General features: G+C 46.7%; 2 protein-coding genes and 1 long non-coding RNA gene across 4 annotated transcripts; 2 read left to right on the top strand and 1 right to left on the bottom strand.

The window, feature by feature from the left end:
- Nucleotides 1-1182: 1182 nt before the first annotated feature.
- Nucleotides 1183-6502, top strand: HVCN1 (hydrogen voltage gated channel 1). The gene is made up of 6 exons (XM_041488295.1): nt 1183-1237; nt 2642-2871; nt 3330-3434; nt 3689-3920; nt 5733-5845; nt 6151-6502. The coding sequence occupies exons 2-6, from the start codon at nt 2677-2679 to the stop codon at nt 6214-6216; spliced, it is 711 nt and encodes a 236-aa protein (XP_041344229.1). The 5' UTR covers nt 1183-1237; nt 2642-2676; the 3' UTR covers nt 6217-6502.
- Nucleotides 6503-6505: 3 nt separating this feature from the next.
- TCTN1 (tectonic family member 1) lies at nt 6506-20086 on the bottom strand. 2 transcript variants are annotated; one of them, XM_041488289.1, is made up of 15 exons: nt 19948-20086; nt 18246-18446; nt 16176-16306; nt 15686-15852; nt 15188-15275; nt 14260-14369; nt 11640-11660; nt 11104-11229; nt 10410-10535; nt 9993-10075; nt 9505-9645; nt 9054-9210; nt 8252-8377; nt 7750-7894; nt 6506-6964 (listed from the first exon to the last, which is right to left on the bottom strand). In XM_041488289.1, exons 1-14 carry the CDS (start codon nt 19956-19958, stop codon nt 7751-7753), a joined length of 1632 nt encoding a protein of 543 aa, XP_041344223.1. In that variant the 5' UTR covers nt 19959-20086; the 3' UTR covers nt 6506-6964; nt 7750. The 2 variants fall into 2 exon arrangements, with proteins under 2 accessions (XP_041344223.1, XP_041344221.1); XM_041488287.1 differs by having other exon boundaries at nt 18246-18366; nt 19911-20086.
- A 67-nt stretch (nt 20087-20153) lies between these two features.
- On the top strand, nt 20154-22643 carry LOC121364779. Its single transcript, XR_005956907.1, has 3 exons — nt 20154-20414; nt 20936-22152; nt 22264-22643. It is a non-coding gene; the product is annotated as an uncharacterized LOC121364779 (long non-coding RNA).
- Nucleotides 22644-22813: the final 170 nt, after the last annotated feature.

Below are 22813 nucleotides of genomic sequence, written 5' to 3' on the forward strand. Positions count from 1 at the left end.
CTGGTTTGCTCTGGATGTGTCAGGGCTGTTGTGTTCAGCTCCGACTCAGGCTGGCTTCAACAACAACACATCAATTTTCCTTGGAACATCAGGACCTGGTCCCCAGCAGAGCTCAGGGCACCGGGGAACACGGAGATTTTATGCACACACCCGTCATGGTGGGATTTTCTCCTTAAACCCCACAGTCCTCACCCAAAAGGGGCTGGATCTGATGAGCTCTCAGGTGCAAATCTTCTCCCATTTTACTGTTTACTGGACTCAGCTGAAACCAAAATGCCCAAATTAACTGGAAACCCCCAGGATGAACCTCCCTGCCATGGGTCCAGGGCTGTGCCTTTGCATTCCCACTCCAGAGCTCTGTTTTGGGGTGGTGGTTGAGGGATGGGGGTTTGGAGCTCCACAAGGGTGTCACCTGTGCTCATTCCCCATTGCCCTGGGAAGGAGAACAGGGATGTGTGCTTTGGGATGAGGTGCTAGGAAATATTTCAGTTGCACAAAAAGATTTAAGCACTCTTAGAATGAAATCCTTTCAAAGAAAGAAATACCTTTGGGTTTTAGAGTTGAAGAGCTGGAGAGATGTTTATTCCTTGGAGAAAATTAGGAATATTTCCAATTTGTCCCAGCAGAAGTGATGAATCCCAGGTGCTTTTCACAGCTGAATTTTTCTGAGAACTTCCCAAACCAGCTTGTGTTTGAGAGATGGAGGGGAACCCTAAACATGAAGAGGCCTCTGACAAAACACGAGCCTATAAATGGAGGCAGATTAATCCAGGCCCGATTCCTGGATTTTACAGCCCACATTGATCCCTAGACCTCCACCGACTTCATGGGACTAATCTGTGTCCGTGCTCAGCAGCTCTCTCTGCGATCGGCAGAGTCACAATTTAATTTCGTGACTCTCCTGGATCTTTGCTCGTTGTTTCGTGTGATGAGGACAAAAGTTTAAAAACAATGGAGGAAAAAAAAAGTTTAAACTCCATCCGGCCTGTCCTGTTTCGGCAGCTCCCGCGGAGGGACGAACCGCGAGCAGCCGGGGGAAAAAAGGGTGCGGAAATGGGAAATGTCGGAGCGGGGCTGCCGGGGATGGAAGGGGGCCTGGCTCGGGGACCCGCTGAAGTTTGTCGGGGCGAGGTGGGGAGGAGGCGGCGGGGGCCGCCCCTGGCCGGGGGGAGGCGGAGCCGGGCCGGGGGAGGCCCCGCGGCGGCGGGAGGCGGCGGGCGCAGCCGGGACGCGCACGGTACCGGGGACCGGGAGGAGCGGGGGGCGGCCGGGGGGGTCCCGGGAGGCTGCCGGGGCTCTGCCCGGTGGGTGCGGGCTGGGGTGGGAGGGTGACAGCGGGACCCTCCCGGGGCTGCCACGTCCTTCTCCTCGGGGTCCTGCCGCGGCCCCGAGCTCCGTCCTGCTCTGGGCGACGCCGTGGCCGCTCCGGTCAATGCTGGGGACGGGGGAGGTTGGGAAGCCCCGGGGTCCCGGATGCTCCATGCGCCGGCAGCTCCGAGGGCGTCCCGCACGGGGCAGGGGCTCCTTGCCCGGGGCCGCTCCCCGCGGGCTCCGCTCGGCGCCCGGTGGCGGAGAACGAAGGTGCTGCCCCTGTGACGGCAGCGTGGGACCAGCTCCCCGCTCCTGGCAGGTGACGAGGTGGCCGGAGCTGGGAGCGGAGCCCACCGCGGCCCCGGGGAGTCGAGGAGAGGGCGAGCAGCCCCGGGGCACGGGCGGGCCAAGGGAGGTTTGTGCTGAGTTCCCCGGGCGGCTCTGGCAAGGACGGTGCCCGCAGAGCGGGATGGGAACGTGCTGGAGGCAGGAGCGGATCTCTGAGGATTTGTGGGCCAAGGCTGCAAGGCTGCCCAAAGAGGAAGGGAGGCTGGCGGGGTTGTGATAAGAGCACGAGAGTCTCTCCTGCAGCCAGGCACACAGCCTGCCTGCTTTTCCAGTGAACTCGGAGTTTCACTCATATGGTTTTCATTGCTGGAGTGTGGCCTTAATCAGGAGTTTGGTTTGATGGTCCTGCCCCTCGGTGGGTACCTGCAGGGATGGGCTGAAGCCGGGGTGCCTGAGGGTGAGGTCAGCTCTGAACGGAGGACATGGGGAGGACAATGTCACCCACCTGCCAGGTTGGAATGTGGGCATCACCTGCTTAATTTGTCTGCAGAGGCTGAGATGACAGGGTGTCACTGGTGTTAATGGAGGGAAATTATGGCTGTTCCTCATCTTGGCAGTGTGGCTGGAGGGTGATGATGCTGCGGTCAGCTTGACCAACAGCTTCCCTGGATCAGTGTTAGAAACACGAGGGCAGCTGCCCCCACCTCCATCACGAGGTGCCAGACAAGGGCTGGAGCTTCTTGCTCCTGTAATCAATGCTTTGTTTGGAGAAGTTTGGAAATACCTTGTGAGGAAGTTCCTTGTTGTAGAGCAGCACAGCGGGGTGCAAACAGAAGTGGGAAGGCAGCAGGGGCTCCACGTGGTGCCGGGGGAGGTGATGCAAACCCAGCGGTATCACCATGAAGCAACTTCCCATCAGCAGGGCCCAGCCAGCTGTGTCGGAATGTCACGCTCTTGTCACCCTCGCTGGGTGAAAAAAGCAAGATTGGGCATCCTTGGCTGGCCCCAAACGGGGAGGTGACACTCTGCTCTTGTCCCTCAGACGTTGGCAGGGTGATGCCAGCTTGATCCAGAGCCATGTCCAGGTACCTGAAGCACTTCACGGTGGTGGGCGATGACCCCGTGCAATGGAGCAATGACTATCGGAAATGGGAGGAGGAGGAGGAGGCTGGGGAGAAGCAGCCAGATGCAGAGATCAAGCTGGAGCCCTCCAGGAGACACATCTCCTTCCAGTACATGATGAAAAAGCTCTTCAGCTCTCACAGGTTTCAGGTGAGGCAGAACAAACCCAGGCCAAGGGCACTTGTGACAGCAGAGCTGCTGTGGGACAGAGCTCAGGGAGAGCACTAAGGTCATGAACCCCACAGTGCAAAGAGCAGCAGCTGCTTCTGAGCTGTTCTGTCGGAACAAAGCCACTCTACTGCAGGTGCAGATGTCCCCTGAGAGGAGACAAGCCCCAGTGCACAATCACCACGGCTCTGGCACATGCTCTCCTCCCACTCCCCAAGCACCCCACGCCAAGCGGGGTCTGGTGGGGAGCCAGGTGCTTCCAGGTTGAATAACTCACCATTCGGGGCAGCAGGAGTGGGAGCAATGGAAAGCTCCATGAAACACAGCCAGCCAAATCAGGGCTGTGGGCATCAGGGTGTGTTTAGCTGAAGCGTTACATTGGCTCCTCTTGCTCCTCTGTCTGTGCTGATATGGGATTTATGTTGGTTCTTCTTCAACAGATCGGGGTTGTCTGCTTGGTGATCCTGGATGCCTTGTTGGTTCTTGGGGAATTGCTTATGGATTTGAAAATCATCCTTCCGGACAAATATAATATAACCCCAAAGGTAAAATGTGGGGAAGTGTCAACGTGAACAGCAGTTCCCTCCCTTTGGTGTCTCAAAACCCCCTGGACAGGCTGGGCAAGGCAGGACCTGGACTTCCAGCCTTGCTGAGCTGGTGGTTGCAGAAGAAAAGTCCTCAGCCCTTGTCCTTGTAGAGCCAAACCAGAGGTGCCCTCAAGCAGCAGAGGCTTTCCAGCCTGCTCTGCCTGTGTGCACTCTGTGGGGCTTCCTGCCTTAAACTTCTGCTCTTTTCCCAGGTTTTCCACTACCTCTCCCTGTCCATTTTAACCATCTTCCTGGTTGAGGTGGGGTTTAAAGTCTTTGTCTACCGCCGGGAGTTCTTCCACCACAAGTTCGAGGTGCTGGATGGGATCGTTGTCATCGTGTCCTTCATCCTCGACATCGTCCTCATCTTCCGCGAGCACGAGTTCGAGGCCGTGGGGCTCCTGATCCTCCTGCGGCTCTGGAGGGTGGCCCGGATCATCAACGGTGAGTGCAGGGCTGGGCTGCCTTTGCCAAACTTCCCTGAATTACCTGAGCTTTGTTCCTTCCTCAAACCCAACCCCAGGGGTTTTGCTCTCCCAGAGAACTCAGAGTTCTCCCTGTATGGGACTTTAATCAGGCTGCAATTTCTTTAGAGCAGTGACAATGTGCTGCTTGTCTTGGTGTGATACCTCAGGTGCATGGCAGCCAGGCACGTTCCCCCTAAAAAAACCCATAATCTGTTCCTGCACCCTTCTCCTGGAGAGGGATGGCTCATGTTCTGAATTTCCATTGTAGGATCCTTTTGGCAGGGGAGGCCCTGTCTTCCTGAATTTGCTGCTACAGCAGAGTAGGTTTTAATGCTCTGTTCTGCTGTGACTCCATTATCCCCTCCAGCGATGCTGCAGGGAATGTCCTGATCTTACTCTAGATCTTTCTTGCTTGAATTCAAAGGGCTTGCCATAAAAAGAGAAATAGAAAATGTCCCCAGATCAGGCTTTAGTGATTTACTGCTGTAACTGTAAATTGTTGCAAATAGATGTAAATTCTGACATATCTGAAACAATCAAACATTTTCTTCCTTATTGAGGAAGGATTTTTGGTATTCCAAAGAATATGGCAATGAATGATCTCAAATTCCTGCATGAAACTTCAGCTCAAGCTGACTTACTTGGTGGGTGCTCCATATTTGACAGCTGGGATCAGAGGAGGGGATTGCTGGGGCTATGCCCATTGCCCTCAGCCCCTCTCAATGGGGAGAAGGTGCCTGGTCAGCAGCTGCAGCCAGAGAGAAGAGAGATGTGAAAGCAGCTTGTGGCTTTCCTTAGTTCAGAGTGAAAGCCAGAGAGAAACTGGATTTGCGTGGGGCTGTGGGAGCCACGGCAGCCTCACACACAGAGGCAGAGCACAGCAGAAAACCGGGACTGCAATAATGGCTAAATCCCCTCATCCTCGGGTGCTCCAGGCTCCCTGCCAAGCTTTATGCAATGTCCACCTGCTTGCAGCAAAAAGGACAAAGGGAATCTGCCCCACGCCGGGGCGTTGTGTGTCAGTGCCTGGGCACGGTTTCTGTCAATGTTATCAACGCAAATGAGCAGCAGCGCTGCTCTGTGCTCGGAGAACTGAACCCCCCGAGCCCAAACCGGTGCCTGGAGCACTGGAAATCAGCCATGATCCAGAGGAGCTGTGGCAGGAGGGAGAACGTGATGTTCTTCAAGCTCTCATCGAGCTGCTTTGTTTTATCTCTGTGGGAAGAAATGCCTTCAGTGTGGGGGCTGAGTTGACATGGAATCACCTAGTGGTGCTTATAGAGAAATGACACCTCTGCCATGAGGAGACGCTGCCTGCTCCCACTGCAGCTGTGCAAGGTGAAGCCACAGCCCTGCGGACCTGAGGATGTGCCAGGTCCTGCTCTGCCAGGCTGGAGTGATCAGCCCAGGGGTGGAGGAGCCCTGTGGCCCAGGCCTTGCTCTGCTGTCACACCTAAAACTGCTAAAACACAGCAAAGCTGCCCCAGCTGCACCCCAGGGCTCTGCCAGGGGAACAAATTCAGGAACTGAGTGACAGTCAGAGTGATTAATTCAGCTCCGAGGCCGGGCTGCCTCTCCCCAGCAGGGTATCAGTATCCGAATCCCTCCGGTGGCTGATTTAAAACCCTTCCTCATTAAGAAAAGCACTTGGGAAGGGTGGTTGAAGATGACAGAAGCTGAGCTGGAGAGGAACACGTTTAACTCCTTGAGCCCAGAGCCTGTGTGCTGTGAACTCCTGCTCGTGGCTGTTACACAGTGTAAAGCAAAGCCCCTGTGAATTGTTCCACAGGAATCATTTTATCCGTGAAGACCCGCTCGGAGCAGCAAGTGTCCAAGTTAAAGCAAGCAAACCTGAAACTTGCCACGAGGGTGGAACAACTGGAACACAGCTGTTTGGAGAAGGTAAAAAAACACTTTTAATTTGGGTTTACCATGCTAATGGTGATCCTTGTGCAAGGCTGGCACTGCTGGCTTGGTTTCCTCATGGGAAAGTGTGGGGTGAGCTGGGCTGAAGCAGCACAGCCCTGCCCGTGCCTCCCTGGGCTGCTCCTCCTCAGAGGAATGATGTCCCTACCTCTGTCCTACCTCTTGTGGCCAGGTTGTGCTGTTTTCCTGCAGCAGGAGATACATTATAGCAGTGGGGAGATCTGTGGGAAGCTGGGAAGTTCCTTGCAGGCTGTTAATGATTTGAATTTTGTCTCCTACAGGAGCAAGAAATCGAGAGGCTCAATAACATATTGAAACAGCACGGACTCCTCAGCCAGCAAAAATAAGAGGCCAGTTTTCCAAGGTGGGAATTCTGCTTGGAGATTGCAGTGTTGGAATCTGCCAGCTTGACCTGAAAGGTTTTTCTGTCTCTTTGCTTCCTCTTGTATTGTGTTTTCCATAAAAGTTTTCTATTTGACCCCGCTTTGATCAGACCTTGAGATGGCAAAAAATAGTTCTACTGGAAAATTAATCACACACAGTCCCTGTAAACAGTATTTTTTTTTCTTTTCTTGTACAGTTGTACAGTCAAAACTTCAAAATAATTTAATAAAGACACATCTTTACAAGCTATATATCCAGAAAAGTACCACTTATTTAAAGTAATTTTTTTTTCTGTGATAACACTCTTTATTTGCAGCAAGCTTGCAGTATAAATTATAACAACCCAGGCTGAAAAGGTAATGTCTTCTCCACCAGCTGCCTGCACATCATCAATACATCTCTTTGCCAACCATTCTTTTCATACTGTTGGTAGTTTCCTCATTTCTGTTGCTGCTTGTGCCACTTTGTTATTTATATAACATTCATTTCAGAAACACCAACACACCACTCCTTTCCCTGACAAAGAAATCAGCCCCTAAATAGAGGCAAACATGTGCCATCTTACGTCAAACAATGCCTTGTTCCAGCAGCAGATCCCAGTTCTGATAGTACATTCCCTCATCTCTTCTTCCTTTTTCACTGCTCCCTCACAGCCCATGGGGCTGAAAACTTCTTTGTTCCCACAGCTCATAAATCCATGGATTAAAAGAACTGTAATATGTAAGAACAGATGTAGGTGAGTGCACTGCTGGGAACAGTCAGACTTCAGAAAAACCATAAAAAAGCAAATTCTAAAGGGCCAGGCTGGTGTTTGAATTTTTTCAGGTACTAGAGTGTCCCTGTGGAGAGGCTGTTTGAGAGCTGAAGAGTGAGATTTAAGAAGTGGGAATTCTGGGAGATGGTGACTGCAGCAGGTGTCTCCAATGGATTTCAGCCCCACTCAGCTGGAGGGGTCACTGAAACCACAACTCAACTGTTCAGGTTTTTTACCAAAGGTAATTAATTAGTGGTGTGGGAAAAATAGCCAGAAATATGTGGCTTATTCATCTCTGCAAGGAGATAAAGCAGAGGCCTTATCTAATAGCACATGATGAGTTTAATTAGCAATTTAGCTCTGCTGTTGTGGGATAATGAACCTGCTTTCCCTGTGTGTCCCTGTGCTCTTCCCTTGCCCTCCTGCCTCTGCTGGCCAGGCAGGGCTGGATCCCACGTGCTGGAGGGTTGGTGGCTGTGAGTGAGCCAGAGCCACCAGCAAGTTCAAACTGCAACCTTTGTTCTCTCTGCAGAGCTATAATTGGGTTCTTTCCACTTCATGGGGGTTTCTTCACCCTAAACCTTCCGAGAACCCTCACAAGGTCTCACCCTTCCTCTCTTGGCCAAATTTAGCCCAGTATCTACAACTTAGAAGAAAGTGATGGCCCATCATAGTCACAAGATAAACAATGGACTAAAAATAAGATAAAGCAGAAATGTGGGGTTTTTTTATGCATACTTACCTTAGACAAAGGGATAGAAAAAGTCAAAGGGTAACTTGATGTTAATGGTGGGCCAAGCTTTGTAGCTTGGCTCTGCAGGTGAAGAAATGTCAGTGAAAACCACAGAACTTGTTATAGGAATAATCCTTTCCCTTCCTGAGGGAAGCTGCAATGAAAATACAAACAGGACTTAGCTTCAGTTTTCTATTTGTACAATCGTTTATTTGGTCTGAGTTATATTTGCTAAAAAGGTTTATATATATATATATAGTTCCATGTTTAGAGAGAGAGAGAGAGTTCCATGTTCCTTTCTGTAAATGATATATAGATTTTTATTGAAATGTGTTTTGGCAAGGAGCCCACAGCTGTGTTTGAGCTGGAAGAGAACTGCTGGGTGTAAATACATTCTAATGTGAAGTGCTGCCTTTAGATAATGAGATTATCTGGGCCATTGTCACACAGCTGATACCCAAGGAAAACAAGCCACTTGTTTTATCTTAAATCCTGTAATTTAATTACATACCTGCTTCAGTGTGGTGGTAGTGATTGTGGCTGTAACATTCACTATCCTGGCTTGTGGATTGACCAGAGATCCATATTTAGTCCATTTCACTTCTATTCCCAGTGATACAGGTATTTGGCAGGAGCTCTGCAAAGTGTGAGAAATCATCTCATTGTCTGCCTTATGCAGAAGCCATACTATATATTAATTATTAATGTTATTAAAAGGGTAGAATGCCCCCACAAAGCTCATTGAGGAGGTTACCAGAGCAGATGGAGCCTGCACTGTTTCCGGGCAGGACAAAGTCCTGAACTCTGCCAGGGCAGAATTTTGAAGGCTACAATCTTAAATATTTTTATGCATTTCTTCTTGAACTATCACACTTCTGGTTGCAGGAACCATTCACTCTTTAGTTGCAGAAGCATGCAAGAGACCATCCACAATCTTATGTTGTGCTTCCTACCCTGGCCTGGAGTAAGAGGGGAAACCCTGATTCTGCTCCTTCCCTCTGTCACCTCTGGTGCTTCATCCTTAGAAGAACAACATTCTAACCTGTGTTTAAACAACTCATTTTCTACCCAATATGTTGTCCTGATCCACAGCTGAGGTGCCTGGATACCAGCTTGATTAAATATAACTTCTAGAGCAAGAATGAAACCCTCTGTGAATATTCCATGAGTTTCTTCCAGCTTATTTCGGCATTCCCAGCCCCATTTTCTCCTCCAGTTGGTTCCTGCATTTTTAGGGTGTGAAGCTGAGCTGATGCTGCAGCACAGGCACAGATCTCGTGAGGCTGGAGGGGTGGAAGTGGTTTAACTTTCACCTGTTCTGAGATGTGGAGCTGAGTTATTGGCACCCAGTCAAGCACATCCTGGGCTTGAGAATTCCCAAATGAGGCCACATACTCAGGAAAGCTTTGGCCCTTCAGCACATCAAGGAGGGTCTGAGCCAAAGGCTGGCATTTCATAGCTGCTGTAATTCTTCCAGAAAACAAAACAAAAAAGATGAGTTACAGCAAAAATCCATTGGTTTGACACAATCATAATTTCTCCTTGCTCTCTGCTCTGTTCAAGCCTTCTGGCTACAGTTGCTAATGTACACAATCTTTCCAAGAGAAAGACCATTGTTAATTAAATGACATTTTTTATAATTAAATACTCTATTCTCAATACTCCTCCAGCTGTATAAATGGCTCAGGACCTGAACAGAGCCTAAGGGAAAGGGTTGTCAGAGGGTTAAAAGCATTAAATTAAAAAAAAATACCAACTTCTTACCGTAACTTACAGCCTGATATCATGTTATAACCAAATAATACTGGGGCTCTGGCTCCCTGTGCTGCCAGGCAGTCCTGGGTGGATGTGCTGTGCAGAATGGTGAGTTGGCTGTGTTTGTTACTGCTCTGAATGATGCCAGATGTAACACACAGTTAAGGGAAATTAAATGCTTGATGGATATCGGGACAAAAAAAGAATCCTTAATCATATCCTTAAAATATAGCTGCAAATGCTATAATGGCTCAAGATTCCTCTCACAGTGTGAAAAAGCACCAGGGTGTGCAATGGAGGGCTAAATGTACCTCACTACACAGTCCCAGGAGATTGCAGTCAGGACTGAGTCATTCCCTCCTAAAACACAGCCAGAAAAGCACATTTTTATTTTTGGTGGAGAACAGATGTATTTCATAGATGTCCATGCTAGAAAGGGTTTGTGAGGATGGACCAGAGCAAGTGAAGCAAACAGAAATGCAGCAGGGAAAGGATATCCTTGAGGCTGGAATCCTGCTCTGACAGGCAGCCCAACAACATAACCAGGATTGCCACTGAGAGGAACTGGCTGTGTATTTTCCTGCAATGCAAACAGAATATTAGTTCTTATCCTGCACTGAAGTGGTTGGAAAACACAGAAATATTTCAGTTATTTTAGGAGTATGACCTGCCTGGAATGATGAGAGCAAGACTGTAAGTAAGGCTTGGCTTTCTCTGCTATAGTCACAAGCTGGGACTTATAAATGTGACAGACTTTGGAGGCCTTCATTGCCCAGCTCTGAAATGCTGCCTCATCTGGGCATCCAGGGCAAGTTCTGCTTTACCTTGCTGCTAACAATTGTTCTGATTCAAGTTTAATAAGTTTTGTAATTAAGTGTCTTTCACCAAGTCACCCATGACATCTCCACAGTTACCTGAGTGAAGCTGATTTCGAAGCTCTGCTCTATTGAAAGTGCTTCTCTGCTAATTGCCCCCAAGACAAAAGCAGCAGATGCTTCTATTATTTCTCCTGTGTCTGTGTGGGTAATGTGATAATTCACCTGAAAATTAAACATTTTAGATATTAATTTGAATAAATACATAAGAGAAACTAGAAAAAAAATTTAAACCATGCAAGTATTTTCTTTCTTCCTTGCTTAAGAAACTCATCTCCAGGGTGGGGATGGATTTTATCCTCTAGAGGCTGGAGCCTCTTCACAACTGACTTCTTGATAAACCCAAGCACAGACACAATGTTCATCTACTTTAAAATTAAAGATGATGTGCAGTATCTATTCCTCCCTCTGTCATTAGTGCACCTGAAATCATCTTCTCCCAAGCATAAAGTAAATTCCAAACTCATGTCATTGCCTGTTCTGCCACATACACAGAAGTAACACCAGGATTTCAGCCTGGCTCCATGTTATATTGCACAGAGTTATTATTTTGTTGCAAAACACTCCCTTTTACTCAAAATCAATCCTTCTTCCGTGAAACTTACTTTGAAGATGTCACAATATATGGAAACTGCAAGGCCTTCCTGACAGCTCTGCAGTTTGGGAATCAGAAGTGATTGGATGCATAGATGCTTTCCATCAGCTCTGAGGAGGAAAAGGCTGCCAGACCTACCCCAAGAACTGCATTGATGCACACTTCATCCAAAACCATTGGGAGCCTCAGGACCTCACTACTGCTCAGGAAAGTCCTCATTCCATTCAGAGACTGGACAACTATGGACTGGACAGTAATGTTCACCTGAAAAACAGACTCATGTCAGCTCTGAACACTGGGTATAATTAATTTTGGCTCTTTCTGTGTTATTATATTTGTGACCTTTCCGGGTTCTGTTCCACAGCAACAGCATGCAGTAATTCTCTGAACAGCTGCTGTGTTACAAGTACTGCTGAAGCTCAACCAAATGGTCTGGGTTTAAATAAATAAAGAGATTTTCTTGAAAAGAGGGAGTTTTATATGAGAGGAATGTATCAGGCTTGAGTATTTGCAGGCAGCATTTTATCTTGGATTTGCTAAGTATCATTAGTGATGGCAAATGATGTAATTTTTTAAATGTAAAGATTTGATCAATCAGTGAAAAATTCCCACTGACTATAACTTAACAAGAATTTTGCCCACAGCTCTTCCAACTAATTTAGAAGTATACTTACCATCTGACTTGATTTGGGCACCTGAGGGAGAATAAAAGAACAAATTAAAGCAGTAGAAAAGGTCTGACCTATTGCACATAGCAGTCAAGTAAAGCAGGTAAGGCTTTGTCTATTTAACTCTTTCTCATAACAATAACTTTTATATTATGGAGTTAATTGAGTATAAACCAGAGTACCCAGGAACTGTGAAAAGAACTGCCACAATCCTATCCCTTTCTTCTTCTGACTTTTAGAATTATTCAGAGACCACCAGTTTAGGAAACCTGCCAGGCTGTGCTTCCCAAAGAAATGAAGAGCTTTTGTTGTCCTGTTCCATAGTTTCATGGTCTCTAAACCCATAAAAGAGAAGCAAATATCTCTCTTATTATACAGTTGCCCCACTGAAAAATTTCCACCAAAAATATTTCATGGAAAGGCAGAAATGCCAGACCAAGGTCATCAATCAGGTAAAAATACTCCCATGGAGCACCCTTTTGTCAAAGGTTTTACTTTTCTGACTTTCCAATGAATGTTTGAGTCACATCTTCGGGAAGGGACCAAGGATTGGACTCTGCTCATGGAGCAATTCTGCAGAATTATGATGGGATACTGACAGCAGTGACTCATCTCCTGTCCCAGCAGGGAACACATTCCTGGGAGCTGCAGACCTGAAGGTGGTGCAGGTACAGTTTGTCACACATTTATTATCTCAAGGTACAGCCCAGCCATCAGAATGAGCAGGATGAATAAAAATCTCTGTAAAGATTAGACTCATCCTTCAGGGAACAGTGCTATTTCTGACTGGGCTAGGAAGAGCGAGCACCACTCCTGAAGTTCTGTTTATCCATGACTGGGTGATGGATGATGTCTCTGGAGGTCACTGGCAGCACTGCAGCCACGCTGCTGCCTCAGCTCCCCCCGCAGGAGGCAGGACAGGCAGGAACAGCTCATTGCTTTGGCCACTCCACACTCCCACTAAGCTCCACTGTGAGAATCCTGCTGGGAGATTCCAGGAGCCCCCAGCACTCCTTGGATCTGCTGCTCAGGCCAGGGCAGAGAGCAGAGGTTATCCGCAGCATTTCCCAAAGCGTTGTTCCCACTGCAGCTGCCCATCCAGGCAGGGAGGGAGGGGGGGCTCCTGGGGATGGGGTTTTCTGTAGGACCCGCTCTCCCAGTGCTCCCAGTAAGGCTCCCTCAGTCACTGGTTTGCGGTTTCTTTTGCCGGCAGCTCCACCTGCTGGCACAGGGAGGGCTCCTGTGGCCACCCTGTCCCCAGTGCCATCACTCCCACCTTCACCTCCCTTTGGCAAGGAAACCTTCCCACTGAGCATCTCCAGCAGCTTCTCAGCCTTCTCCAGTTCCTGCAGCTGATCCCTCCTGACATCCAGCGTGCTCTGGGCAGAGCTCTGACCCCTCCTGAGCTCAGCCATTGCCTTGGCAAGCAGCACAGGGATAAAGGGTTATGGATTTTCCAGTCAGGAAAGGGAATTCATCTTTAAATCAAACCCACTCAGCTGCTGGAGCCCAGCCTGAGCCACTCTTGCTCTTTTCTGGTCCTGCAGCCAACAAGAACTAATTTTGGGAGGACATGGAGACACTCAAAGCCCTTCTGAGGCAGTGCTTTCTCCACTTCTTCCACAGCAGGAGGATCAAAAGCCAACATTTGGGAGCAACCCTTGGCTGATTTCAATGAGATCCTGAAGGAGCAGGAGAACGATCCCATCTGTGAGGGTGTGAACTGCTTAGTGGGCTTTCCTTGCCTTTGGGAGCTTTGGAATCTGTGAGCAGCCTGGAAGGGGTCTTTAAGCAGTTACTCACTGCTAATCAAATGAATTTAAATAATTACATAAATTAAAAATTTTAATGGTGAAGAGATTGCTGTTTCTTTACAACCTTCAGCTTCTGGAAGGAGCCATCAGGTTAAGGTATGAGGTATTTCAGTTTCATTTTTTCATGAGTGATTTCTTTGTCTTCCTGAATATCCTTACAGGGGATTTATTTGTACAGAAGACATCATCCCCCAGGTCAGAAAGGGATTAAAAAGTAGGCAAAGCTTTGAAAAATAGCCCCAGACTGGATTTTAGCATGCAGGATCCAAAGAAACTTGCTCTCAGTCATGTAGTTAGGCAGCATGAAGAAGGCTGTGTCAGCCCCCACTATCAACAACTGAGGCTTGGAGGAAAGGGGCAGATGCAAAGGATTAAACCTGACAGGTTCCCCTTTCAGTACAAAGTTTTAGCAACTCTTTAAAACTCAGATTTCTTAGAATTATGTGTTCTGATAAAGGGGCTTCTTGGAAAAGCCTGAACACGCACAGGGACGTGAAACTGCACTAGCTCAGTGCCATGACCTTGGCTCTTCAAAACTATTATTTTTTACTTTATCTTTGACTATATTATTTATACTCGGCTAAGCAGAGAACAGTAAATGCTTCTGTTACCAAAGCTTGAAATAAAAACATTCCCCAGGGCTTTCTGTATAAAAGTCTGCTGTACAGGGAGATGTTTCTTCCCAATCCACAATTTAAAAATCCAAATAAAACACAATATCCCTCAGCAAACAGAAGTTACTTCATTCTGCAGATTCAAAAGATATAAAATATGAGTATTTCAGCAATATGACTGTTTCAAATCATACTTACTGCCAAAATGCTGGAGTTGATATAAAACAACATGCTAAGTGCTTGAATGCTGTCACATTTTTCCACACTTACTGATCTAATGCATTTTGTGGCTTGGTTTACTAAAAACCCTGGGAAAAAAAAGTCACTAAGTATTAGTGGAGGAAGTGAAAGAGCAATTATGAAAAGCATAAATGAAAACAACACAAGAACAAACAAAATTGAAAGTAAATGTAATCTCTATTGCAGATAATGTTTTATGTGAGCTTTGAATAATGAAACTTTTTATATTCTCAAAAACAATGCTATGAGAAAAAATATTACTTCTTTACAAGTAGAAAGAGCTTCATTAATTTTTTTTTTTTCTTTCACAAGAGACTTCAGTCTTGTAATCACCACCCTGACTGTTATGAGACCATATTTAATGATGACAGTGGGGTTTGGGAAATGCAGGTGTGGGTTTGGTTGTGGCTTTTTTTCTCACCTCCGCCTCTGCAGATTTTCAGGAAATTGTGTGAAAGGTTAAAATGCAGAGCTCAGCCTGCAAATCTGACTTGTGAGAGGAACCCCTGGGCAAAGGGAAGCTGCCAAGGCTGCCCTGGCAGGGCTGGCCTGGTGCAAACCCCTCCTCCCTCAGGGTGTCACCCTTGTACTGTTTGATTAAAGCAATTATGCCAAACAGGACATTTTCTTGTTGGATAAACAACCCTTTAACAGATTCTCAGGGATTTACGTATCTCACTTTGAATGTTTAATAGAGATGCAACACAATTTCCATTCTATGTCTTAAAAAAACAAACAAACCAGAGAAACATAAGTGGTTTGAAAATCATCTCTTTATGAACCTTTAGCTGAATTCCCCATGGGGAGTGTGCCAGCTTTCTGACTGACTAAGCTAAGAGCAGAATACTAAAAAACAAAAATTTGGGTTTCAAGTGTACTTTCCAACCTGCAGGATTTGCATCAGAGCACCAAGAAGAGACAACAGGACTTGGCAGCCTTAGAAATGCATCCTCTGTCTGGACAGGAACCCCATACTGCCAGAAAAAAAACCACAGTCAGGTACACAGGTGTGTTTCAACCCATTTTTATTAACAACAAATATGAATAAAAGCAGTACTTATTTCCACAGGATCTCTCAATAATGCTCTGTACAGCAATTATTCAGTCACTGCTACAGCTTTATGCTGAAAATAGCAGGAAAAAAAAGTGCCTTATTTTTCAAAGATCTTAAAAATCTAGTTCACTTTTTAAGTAACAAAACACAAAATATTACATTTCTTCTTTTTACTTTTCTATATTTAAAGACCAATATAAATTTTGCTTCTTCCAGCAGAACTGCATTATTTAAAAGCAGATGCAAACATTGCTGTTTTCTTCTTTCTGGAATAATCTAATACTAATTGCATCAAATATCATTTACCTCCTATTGAATCAGATAATTTACCTCATATCTGGAAGTTTCATTGGCCTCAGGGGAATTTTGAGCATCTGTATCCAAATTCCAGCTGTCAGGCTCAGCACTGAAAGTAGCACCTCCAAATTTATCAAGCAACTGATCAAAATTTTCTGCAGTTGGGATTTCAGGAGATTTGAGGTACAGGGCTTGTTTATCTGTCAAAATATTTAAAGAAGGAGATAATTTAAAGAAAAAATATACAGAAACAATACTTAGTAACAATGAGACAACTTTAAAAACCACCCACAAATTAATTTGGTTTTTTTCCAACAGAGAAGACCAAGAGTAGCAGATGTTTAATTCCATGTTTTCACAAGTGAAAGGATCACAACACAAGGACTGTGAGCAGACAGAACTACCACTTTCCTGAGAGGTTTAATGAAACAAAAATAGATTTAAATTTAGTTTTTTTCTGGTACCTAAAGAGCCTGCAAAAAATAACATCACAATGCTTAATATTGCCTACAACTCTACTTACAGTTTGCAGCATGAATGCAGAAAATACTGGGATTGACTTGGTCAATTAATTTAAATATCCTTTCTGGTGGATTTGCTTCAACATCAAGAGAATACACAGCAGCTTTCTGACTACACAGCTGGCTGTCACCTCTGCAAAGAAACAAAAGAAATTAATGATCCACTAGAAGTTAGTGTTGGCCAGATTTTAAAGTTCTTTTAATCTACTGAGGCAGCACCAGAAAAATTTTAAAAGCATGAAATTACTGAATTTAACATAATTTGTAAAACAATTGTGCATCCTTAGAAGGTTCCTGTTGTTTTATACTCTGTGCTTAATATAAATAATAGGGAATTCTCCCACATGTTTTATTCAGCAGAGGAAAACGTGAGCAGCAACATGAAGGAAGGTAAGAAACAGACTGGGGGAGGGAAAACCAGTGACAATATGAGAGGGAAAATTCCAAATTGGATGGGATCCAGAAGGTTGAGACCCCAAAAATGCAGGGCTGCACCAGAGGCCATGCACAGCTCAGCAGCACTTTCATTTCTACAACCCAAGTGGGATGTCAGAGCAGGAAAACAGGTCAGTTTTGTGGATGTTGGAATAATACCCAATTTGAGCAGGGAATGGGAAGAATTCCTGCTTGAGATGCATGTGAAAGAAATGGCAGAAGGTGAAATAACCCAGCCTGTCTTGGAGAAGTGTTTAAGGCTGTGCCACGGGCTCATCAGGAGCCCAGAGCTGCAGGAGAATGTGCCAGTTCAGAGCCTGGCAGGGCTGGTGTGTCCCACATGCCACAAACACCAGCTGATGGTCCCTGTGAAACTGGTATTTAGCAGCACGGAGCAGCTAAGGACAGGCCCTGGAGAAGTGAAATGACTTTCAGAAATTTTGAAGCCTGGAGTTAAGCTCTTCCATGAGGTGAGTCATTTGTTACCAGGATCCCATCATAAATCAAACCCAACAGGATCCCATCATAAATCAAATCCTTCTGCTGCTGTTGCAGAGATCTCACGGCCTCTGCCTTGGCATCAGCCAAAATAACACAAATATGCAAATGTAGATAAACTCTGATGTAAATAACGAGACCCACAACACCTGCAGACACTGAAAATCCCCTGGCTTTTCATGCAAAATAAACGTTTTACACAAAAGAATTTGGGCAAAGAAACACAATTTCATTTGAGGCATTTCTAGTTGACAAAGGCAGCACAGTCATCTGAGGCAATTAAAATGTCACTCAGGAGGGTGTTGATTAGACCTTTCTGATCTATATAAATATCTATAAATGGGGAGCAGGAGTCTTTTGTGTGCCAGAACAATAAGAAACCACAGTCTGGCATGACTGCTAATTCAAATTCCAAAGCACCAAGAATAAACCCAGTGCTCAGATTGGCATAATTTATACAGAAGGTGGGTTGAAAAGCTGCACTTATTGTTCTGAGAAGTCACCAAGAAATTTTTTGCACATTATGATTCTGAAGTGAGTTTTCTTAACTCCTCTTTGAGAAGATGGAATTGGGTGAAGGTGTTTTCAGATTAAATAGCAAAGAAACAACCCTTAGCTTTACTTTTTTGGTATAATGTTACATTTTATTGTTTGTGAAGTGGCAGTGGGGGAGCAGGTTGGATGGTGACTTGTAAAATTAGGGTCAGAAAAATGCTCACACTATTTCAACAAGCTCTGAATTGATTGTGCAGCTGATATCATGAATGCAATCAAAGAGGTCACTGATAAATTTACTGACAAAAACTGGTGATCTACACAAGTGGCCAGATTGGTCCTTTGGGATCAGTTTTCTAACTGCCAGACACTGCATTGACCAAAGTCTAGAGATGCATCATTCTTACCCCCAAAAAAGCAGCACCTAAACACCCACAGACAGGAGCACAGGGAAACAGGAGGAAAGAGGGAAAGAGAGGGAAAGAACTGGGTGGGAGTGGATCTTCTGCTCTGCCTGGCTGGGGACAGAGTGCAGCAGGGACCGGTGGAAGGATGGCAGCAGGGAGGGGTGGGAATTGCCCAGAGGAGAGGACAGGCAGCAAAGGAAGAAGGGTTTTGTGCTTTCTGGCTATTTCTGCACTCACACGACCACGGGGACCGAGCACGTGGTGAAGAGGCTGAAGTCCTGGGCGCTGCAGTCGGGGTCACAGCAGCAGTTGGTGTCGCACTGTGCCACCAGCAGGTCGCAGACGCAGAGCCTGGCAACTGCGGCAGAGAGCGGGATGAGAAACCGCAGCGGGGACGCTTCAGAGCACCGCCCAAACACCTCCGCTGATCGCCTCGCCCTGGTTTTGATAGCGGGCAAAGGATTTCTGCAAATCCAGGTTTTCCTGAAGGTGTTTTTAAAAAGCCATCTTTCCTGCTGCTGAGCAAATTTATTTTGGAACATGCGGATAAAAGCAAGCCATAGTAAAAAGTGTTCCCTGAGAAACAAAACCCATCAGGGATTTTGGAGGTGTGAAAATCTACTCAGCCTTGCAGAGGAAAAAAAAAATGAGAGATACCAACAAGGTGTGTTTATCTGCTTGTTTCAGCTTATTAGAAAGAAAAATAACACATTTTGAAAGAGCAGAGATGATTACAAGTTTTGAGGATGGCTCAGGGTCCAGGAATACATTTTCCTGATGTGCCAAAACAACCATACTTGACTTCTTTGAAACTGTTTTTTCTCTCTGTTTTTGGATACTGTGAAATATTGTAATCACAGACAGAGTAATTGCCAATAATTCTGTAAACTGGCTCAGTAAAATACACTTGGCAAATTTTTCAGACTCTCTGAGGTCTTCAAGTTTATAAATTCAAAGAACAGATATTATTCTACTGAACTGTTTTTGAGAGTGGCTGTTCTATAATTTAGACTTAAGAATAGCACAGAATGAGGAAAATTAAGGCCAGTGTTTTATAAGAAAGACATTCAAAGAGTACTTTCATTACTAATTCCTTTATTTCACTTTGACTGCTGCCTGTTTCCCTGTGGCCCCCTGGATGCTCTCTGACCACCTGAACAGTATCCAGGTATTTCCTGGAATCTCTGAAGTTCTGACTGTTCTGTTGGCTGAGCTTAGCCCTGGATCCTTAGCTCACCCTGTAAACAGAGAAGTTTAAACGTGGATGATTAGATTGCAAGGTTATGTCTGTGAGATTAGGGGTTTAAATCCCTTTTCCCTAAGGAGGTAGCACAGGGGTGGCTTTCCTTCGGCAAGTAACCCATGGAAAGCTCAGCTGAGGGCAACACCACCCGATACAAAAGTGATACAAAAGTGTAGTAAATTATACAGCGGGAAACACCTTCTGAGAACACAGTAACCAAACTCTGCGAGCTCTGCTTTTATCACAATGTATCCACAGCTCCGGGGCTGACCCTCGGGGCAAAGTGCGCAGCCAGCTAGGGCTGTGCTGGAGCTCTCCAAGGACACCCAGGGCAGTGCTGGGCGGGCAGCAGACCCTGCCCTCCACCCCCACGGGCCCTCAGCGCTGTGGGATGCCCTGCACTGCGATGTCCATGCCACCATCAGCGTGCCCAGGGCCTGCGGGCCGCTCAGGCTCAGCCTTCCCGAGGAGGCTCCGAGCGGCCTCGGCTGTAGCTCCCAGGCCTGCAGAGAACTCCAGACATCCCCCGGAGAAGCCGGGAGGGTGTGCCAGTCCCGCGAAGGGGAGGCCAAAGGTCGAATGCCCGAGGGAGGCCGCGAGCGGGGCTCCCCTCAGCCGGCGAGCGCCGCCGGTGCCCGCAGCGCCCGGAGGGCACCCACCGTCCGTGACCGGGGCCGGCGGGCTGCGGACCCGCACCTGTGCGGCATCACGAGTATCTTCAGGCTCCGCGGCCGGCTCTTCCGCCCGGAGCGGCGGCGACAGAAGGAGAAGGATGAGGACAAAGAACACCCCGAGCCCCGGCGGCGCCGCCATGGCGGCCGCCCTTAGCAACAGCGCGTTGCCAGGGCGCGCGGGGCATGACGGGAAGGGCGAGTCCCGCTCTCGCGAGATTTGGCGGGCGGAGGGGAAGGGCCGCGCCCCGGGACCATGGCGGGCGAGGGGAGGGCAGAGCCCCGGGCGTCTGCGGCTCCTTCAGCCGCCCTCGGGCTCCCTCATCGCCCCCCAGCGCGGCGAGCCTCGGGGGGAGGCCACGCGCAGGGTTCTGGCTGGATGTGGCCGCCGTGGTGGTGCCAGGCGGCCGCTTGTGGCGCCCAGCGCTCTCAGGAAGAGCCCGGCGGTGATGAGGGGTCGGTGCCCCCTCAGAGGCACGGGAAGGGCTTCAGGTGTAGTGATCCAAGTGTAACCCACGAAGGTGGCTTGGGAACAACTGCAAGGCCACGGAATAAAAAAAAAAAAATAAGAAAGAAAAGAAAAAAAAATAGGGGAATGGCCCCTTGCGACATATAAAATATCTATATATTTATATATATGATATATATAACTATATTTCATGTACTTTTGCATCAAATATCTATATATTTATATATATTATATATATATAACTATATTTCACGTACTTTTGCATCTTTTTTTTTAGTAATCTTTTCCTTGAAGTAATTTTTAAAGTGTTAAACTTTCTCCTTTTGAAGATGCTGTGGGTCCTCAGTGCTCAGTGAGCATATTCAGTAATCATTAGTAATCTTTTCATGTGCACAGTTACCTTTGAGGTATTTTTCAACCTAAATTATTCTATTTTTTTACTAATTTGGGAAAAAAAACTGGGCTAGAGAGTGACTAAGTCATTGTTTCTTAGGGTTCCTTAGATTTTAAAAATTCTTTGCTCTGTTTTTATTTCCCTGACCAGGTTCATTACTGTCACCTCGAAGGGAAGGCACCAAAAGCTCTCAAAAGCCCTAAAACTCCAGCTGCACCCTTTGAAAATGGAAATAACCGCACGGTGCCCCTCCTCTGCCGCGGCCACATCACAGGGGCGAGGGAGGAGTCACACAAGGCCCTTTGATGTTATCAGAGATGGGTTTCAAACAGCTCCAGTCGTGTGGAACAAAATCTGGAGTCATCCTTGCCCGTGGAAAGGCCTCATTCCTCCAAGGACACGGTGACCCAAAGGTGAGAACCCCCCGTGCTCCACTCTGCCTCAGAAATTACACCCCAAAATAACCTCACCAAAAATAACCTCCAGCCTGCCTTCCTTGTGATTTTTAACCCAAAATCTCTGTGTTTGCCTTCTTCCATGGGCATGAAGAGCTGCTGTTTTCAGTCTCTTTGTTTGCTGTTCCTGAGGTGGCCAAATGCTGCTGCTGGTGTTGGGGTTGTTGTTTTTTCCAAGCTCAGAGTGACTTCACACACTTCCATTTTGAAAAGGACTTGTAAAAATGGCACCAAACTTTATTTTCTTGCTTCTCATCGAGGCTGTACCAGGACTGGCTGCAGTGTTCTGGTATTCTCTGAAGAGAACGTGTGCCTGTGTTTGGAGGAAATCCTGGGAACCTTTACATCTCCATCTCTGTCACTGTCCCACAGCAAAGGAACAAAAAGAGAGGCAACCTGCAGGAAGGACAGCTGGAGCACGTGGCTGAGACACAACCTCCCTCTGGATGGAGCTGTTTAGGGCCTTACAGCCCCTTCAGCTTCCTTGGCTAAGCTCCCACATGGTCAGTTAACAAGGATGGAGGTGTTTCTCCTCCCTACAAGTCCTGCAAAGTTGGAAACCTGGAATTTGTTTTGCAGGCTTGGAGGGAGAGTGGTGCTTGGTTTATTTAATCATCACTGGTTGTGATCTGTGTCCTTGTTCCACTGCGGTGTCATGAGATAATTAATACTAAAACACCCCTGCTTGTTAGTTTACACGTTTCTGATGCCTTTAAAATCAGTAAAAAAGGGCTGATGACATTGCACAGGGGAAAACAGAATTTAATACATTCTTCTTGCATCGGGAATTACTTGGCAAAGCTGATGGTGCACAGGGGACCAGACTCCAAGAAGAAAACCAAGCCTTGCTGAAATCTGAAAGCACAGATTGCACCCTGGATGAATGTGGGCAGGAGCTGGATGAATAAAGAGGTATTAATTCTTACTGCATCTACCATTGAAATGGAATAGAAGTGGGCAACTGTTCAAAAGCAAAGTAGGATGGAATTAATCTGGTTTTCTCGTGACCTTTTTTTTTTTTAGGGCTTCACTCACAGCAACAGTTCACCTAAATCCACTTAAAATACTTGCTGTAATAGGAAAAAAAACCCCACATTTGTCATGCAGAGAAAGGCAAGGCATCTAAGAAAAACCATTTGAAAAACCTCCCCACCACAAAACTCACCCTGGTATTGGACTTCTGAAACAGGTTCCAAAGAGCAACTCCAAGTGTGTAGGATAAGATCAGGACATCAATACATAATGCTTGCTCTCCAGCAGAGAGATTTCATTTATCCTGTCAACATGAGCTAATTAATAATTAAAAAGGGCACTGTGATCCTGATCTGGGAGGTCCTATAAAATGAAAATTCAAGCAATTTGAGAGGCAGTAGATTCCTGTTTATTAAAAAACACGTTCAGGGGTTTACTCTGTTACTGTTTCAATTACAGTTTCAGCAGCAAGACTCTGATGTGCATTTGAGCATTACAGAAGCTGTGGCTGCCCCATCCCTGGAAGTGTCCAAGGCCAGGCTGGAGCTGGATAGTGGAAGGTGTCCCTGCCCATGGCAGGGGGTGCAATGAGATGATCTTT

Source organism: Pyrgilauda ruficollis, unplaced genomic scaffold (genome assembly GCF_017590135.1).
Source record: "Pyrgilauda ruficollis isolate IOZ18807 unplaced genomic scaffold, ASM1759013v1 scaffold9, whole genome shotgun sequence".
Classification (NCBI taxonomy): domain Eukaryota; kingdom Metazoa; phylum Chordata; class Aves; order Passeriformes; family Passeridae; genus Pyrgilauda; species Pyrgilauda ruficollis.

Coding starts and splice junctions, on each gene's coding strand:
- HVCN1 (XM_041488295.1), top strand. CDS start 2,677: ATGTCCAGGTACCTGAAGCACTTCACGGTGGTGGGCGATGACCCCGTG. Junction 2,872..3,329: donor TCAGCTCTCACAGGTTTCAG/GTGAGGCAGAAC, acceptor CTTCTTCAACAG/ATCGGGGTTGTCTGCTTGGT. Junction 5,846..6,150: donor AACACAGCTGTTTGGAGAAG/GTAAAAAAACAC, acceptor TGTCTCCTACAG/GAGCAAGAAATCGAGAGGCT.
- TCTN1 (XM_041488287.1), bottom strand. CDS start 20,064: ATGGCGGCGCCGCCGGGGCTCGGGGTGTTCTTTGTCCTCATCCTTCTC. Junction 10,536..11,103: donor GCATCAATGCAGTTCTTGGG/GTAGGTCTGGCA, acceptor TTTAATTTTCAG/GTGAATTATCACATTACCCA. Junction 8,378..9,053: donor AGCTCCACATCTCAGAACAG/GTGAAAGTTAAA, acceptor CACACTTTGCAG/AGCTCCTGCCAAATACCTGT.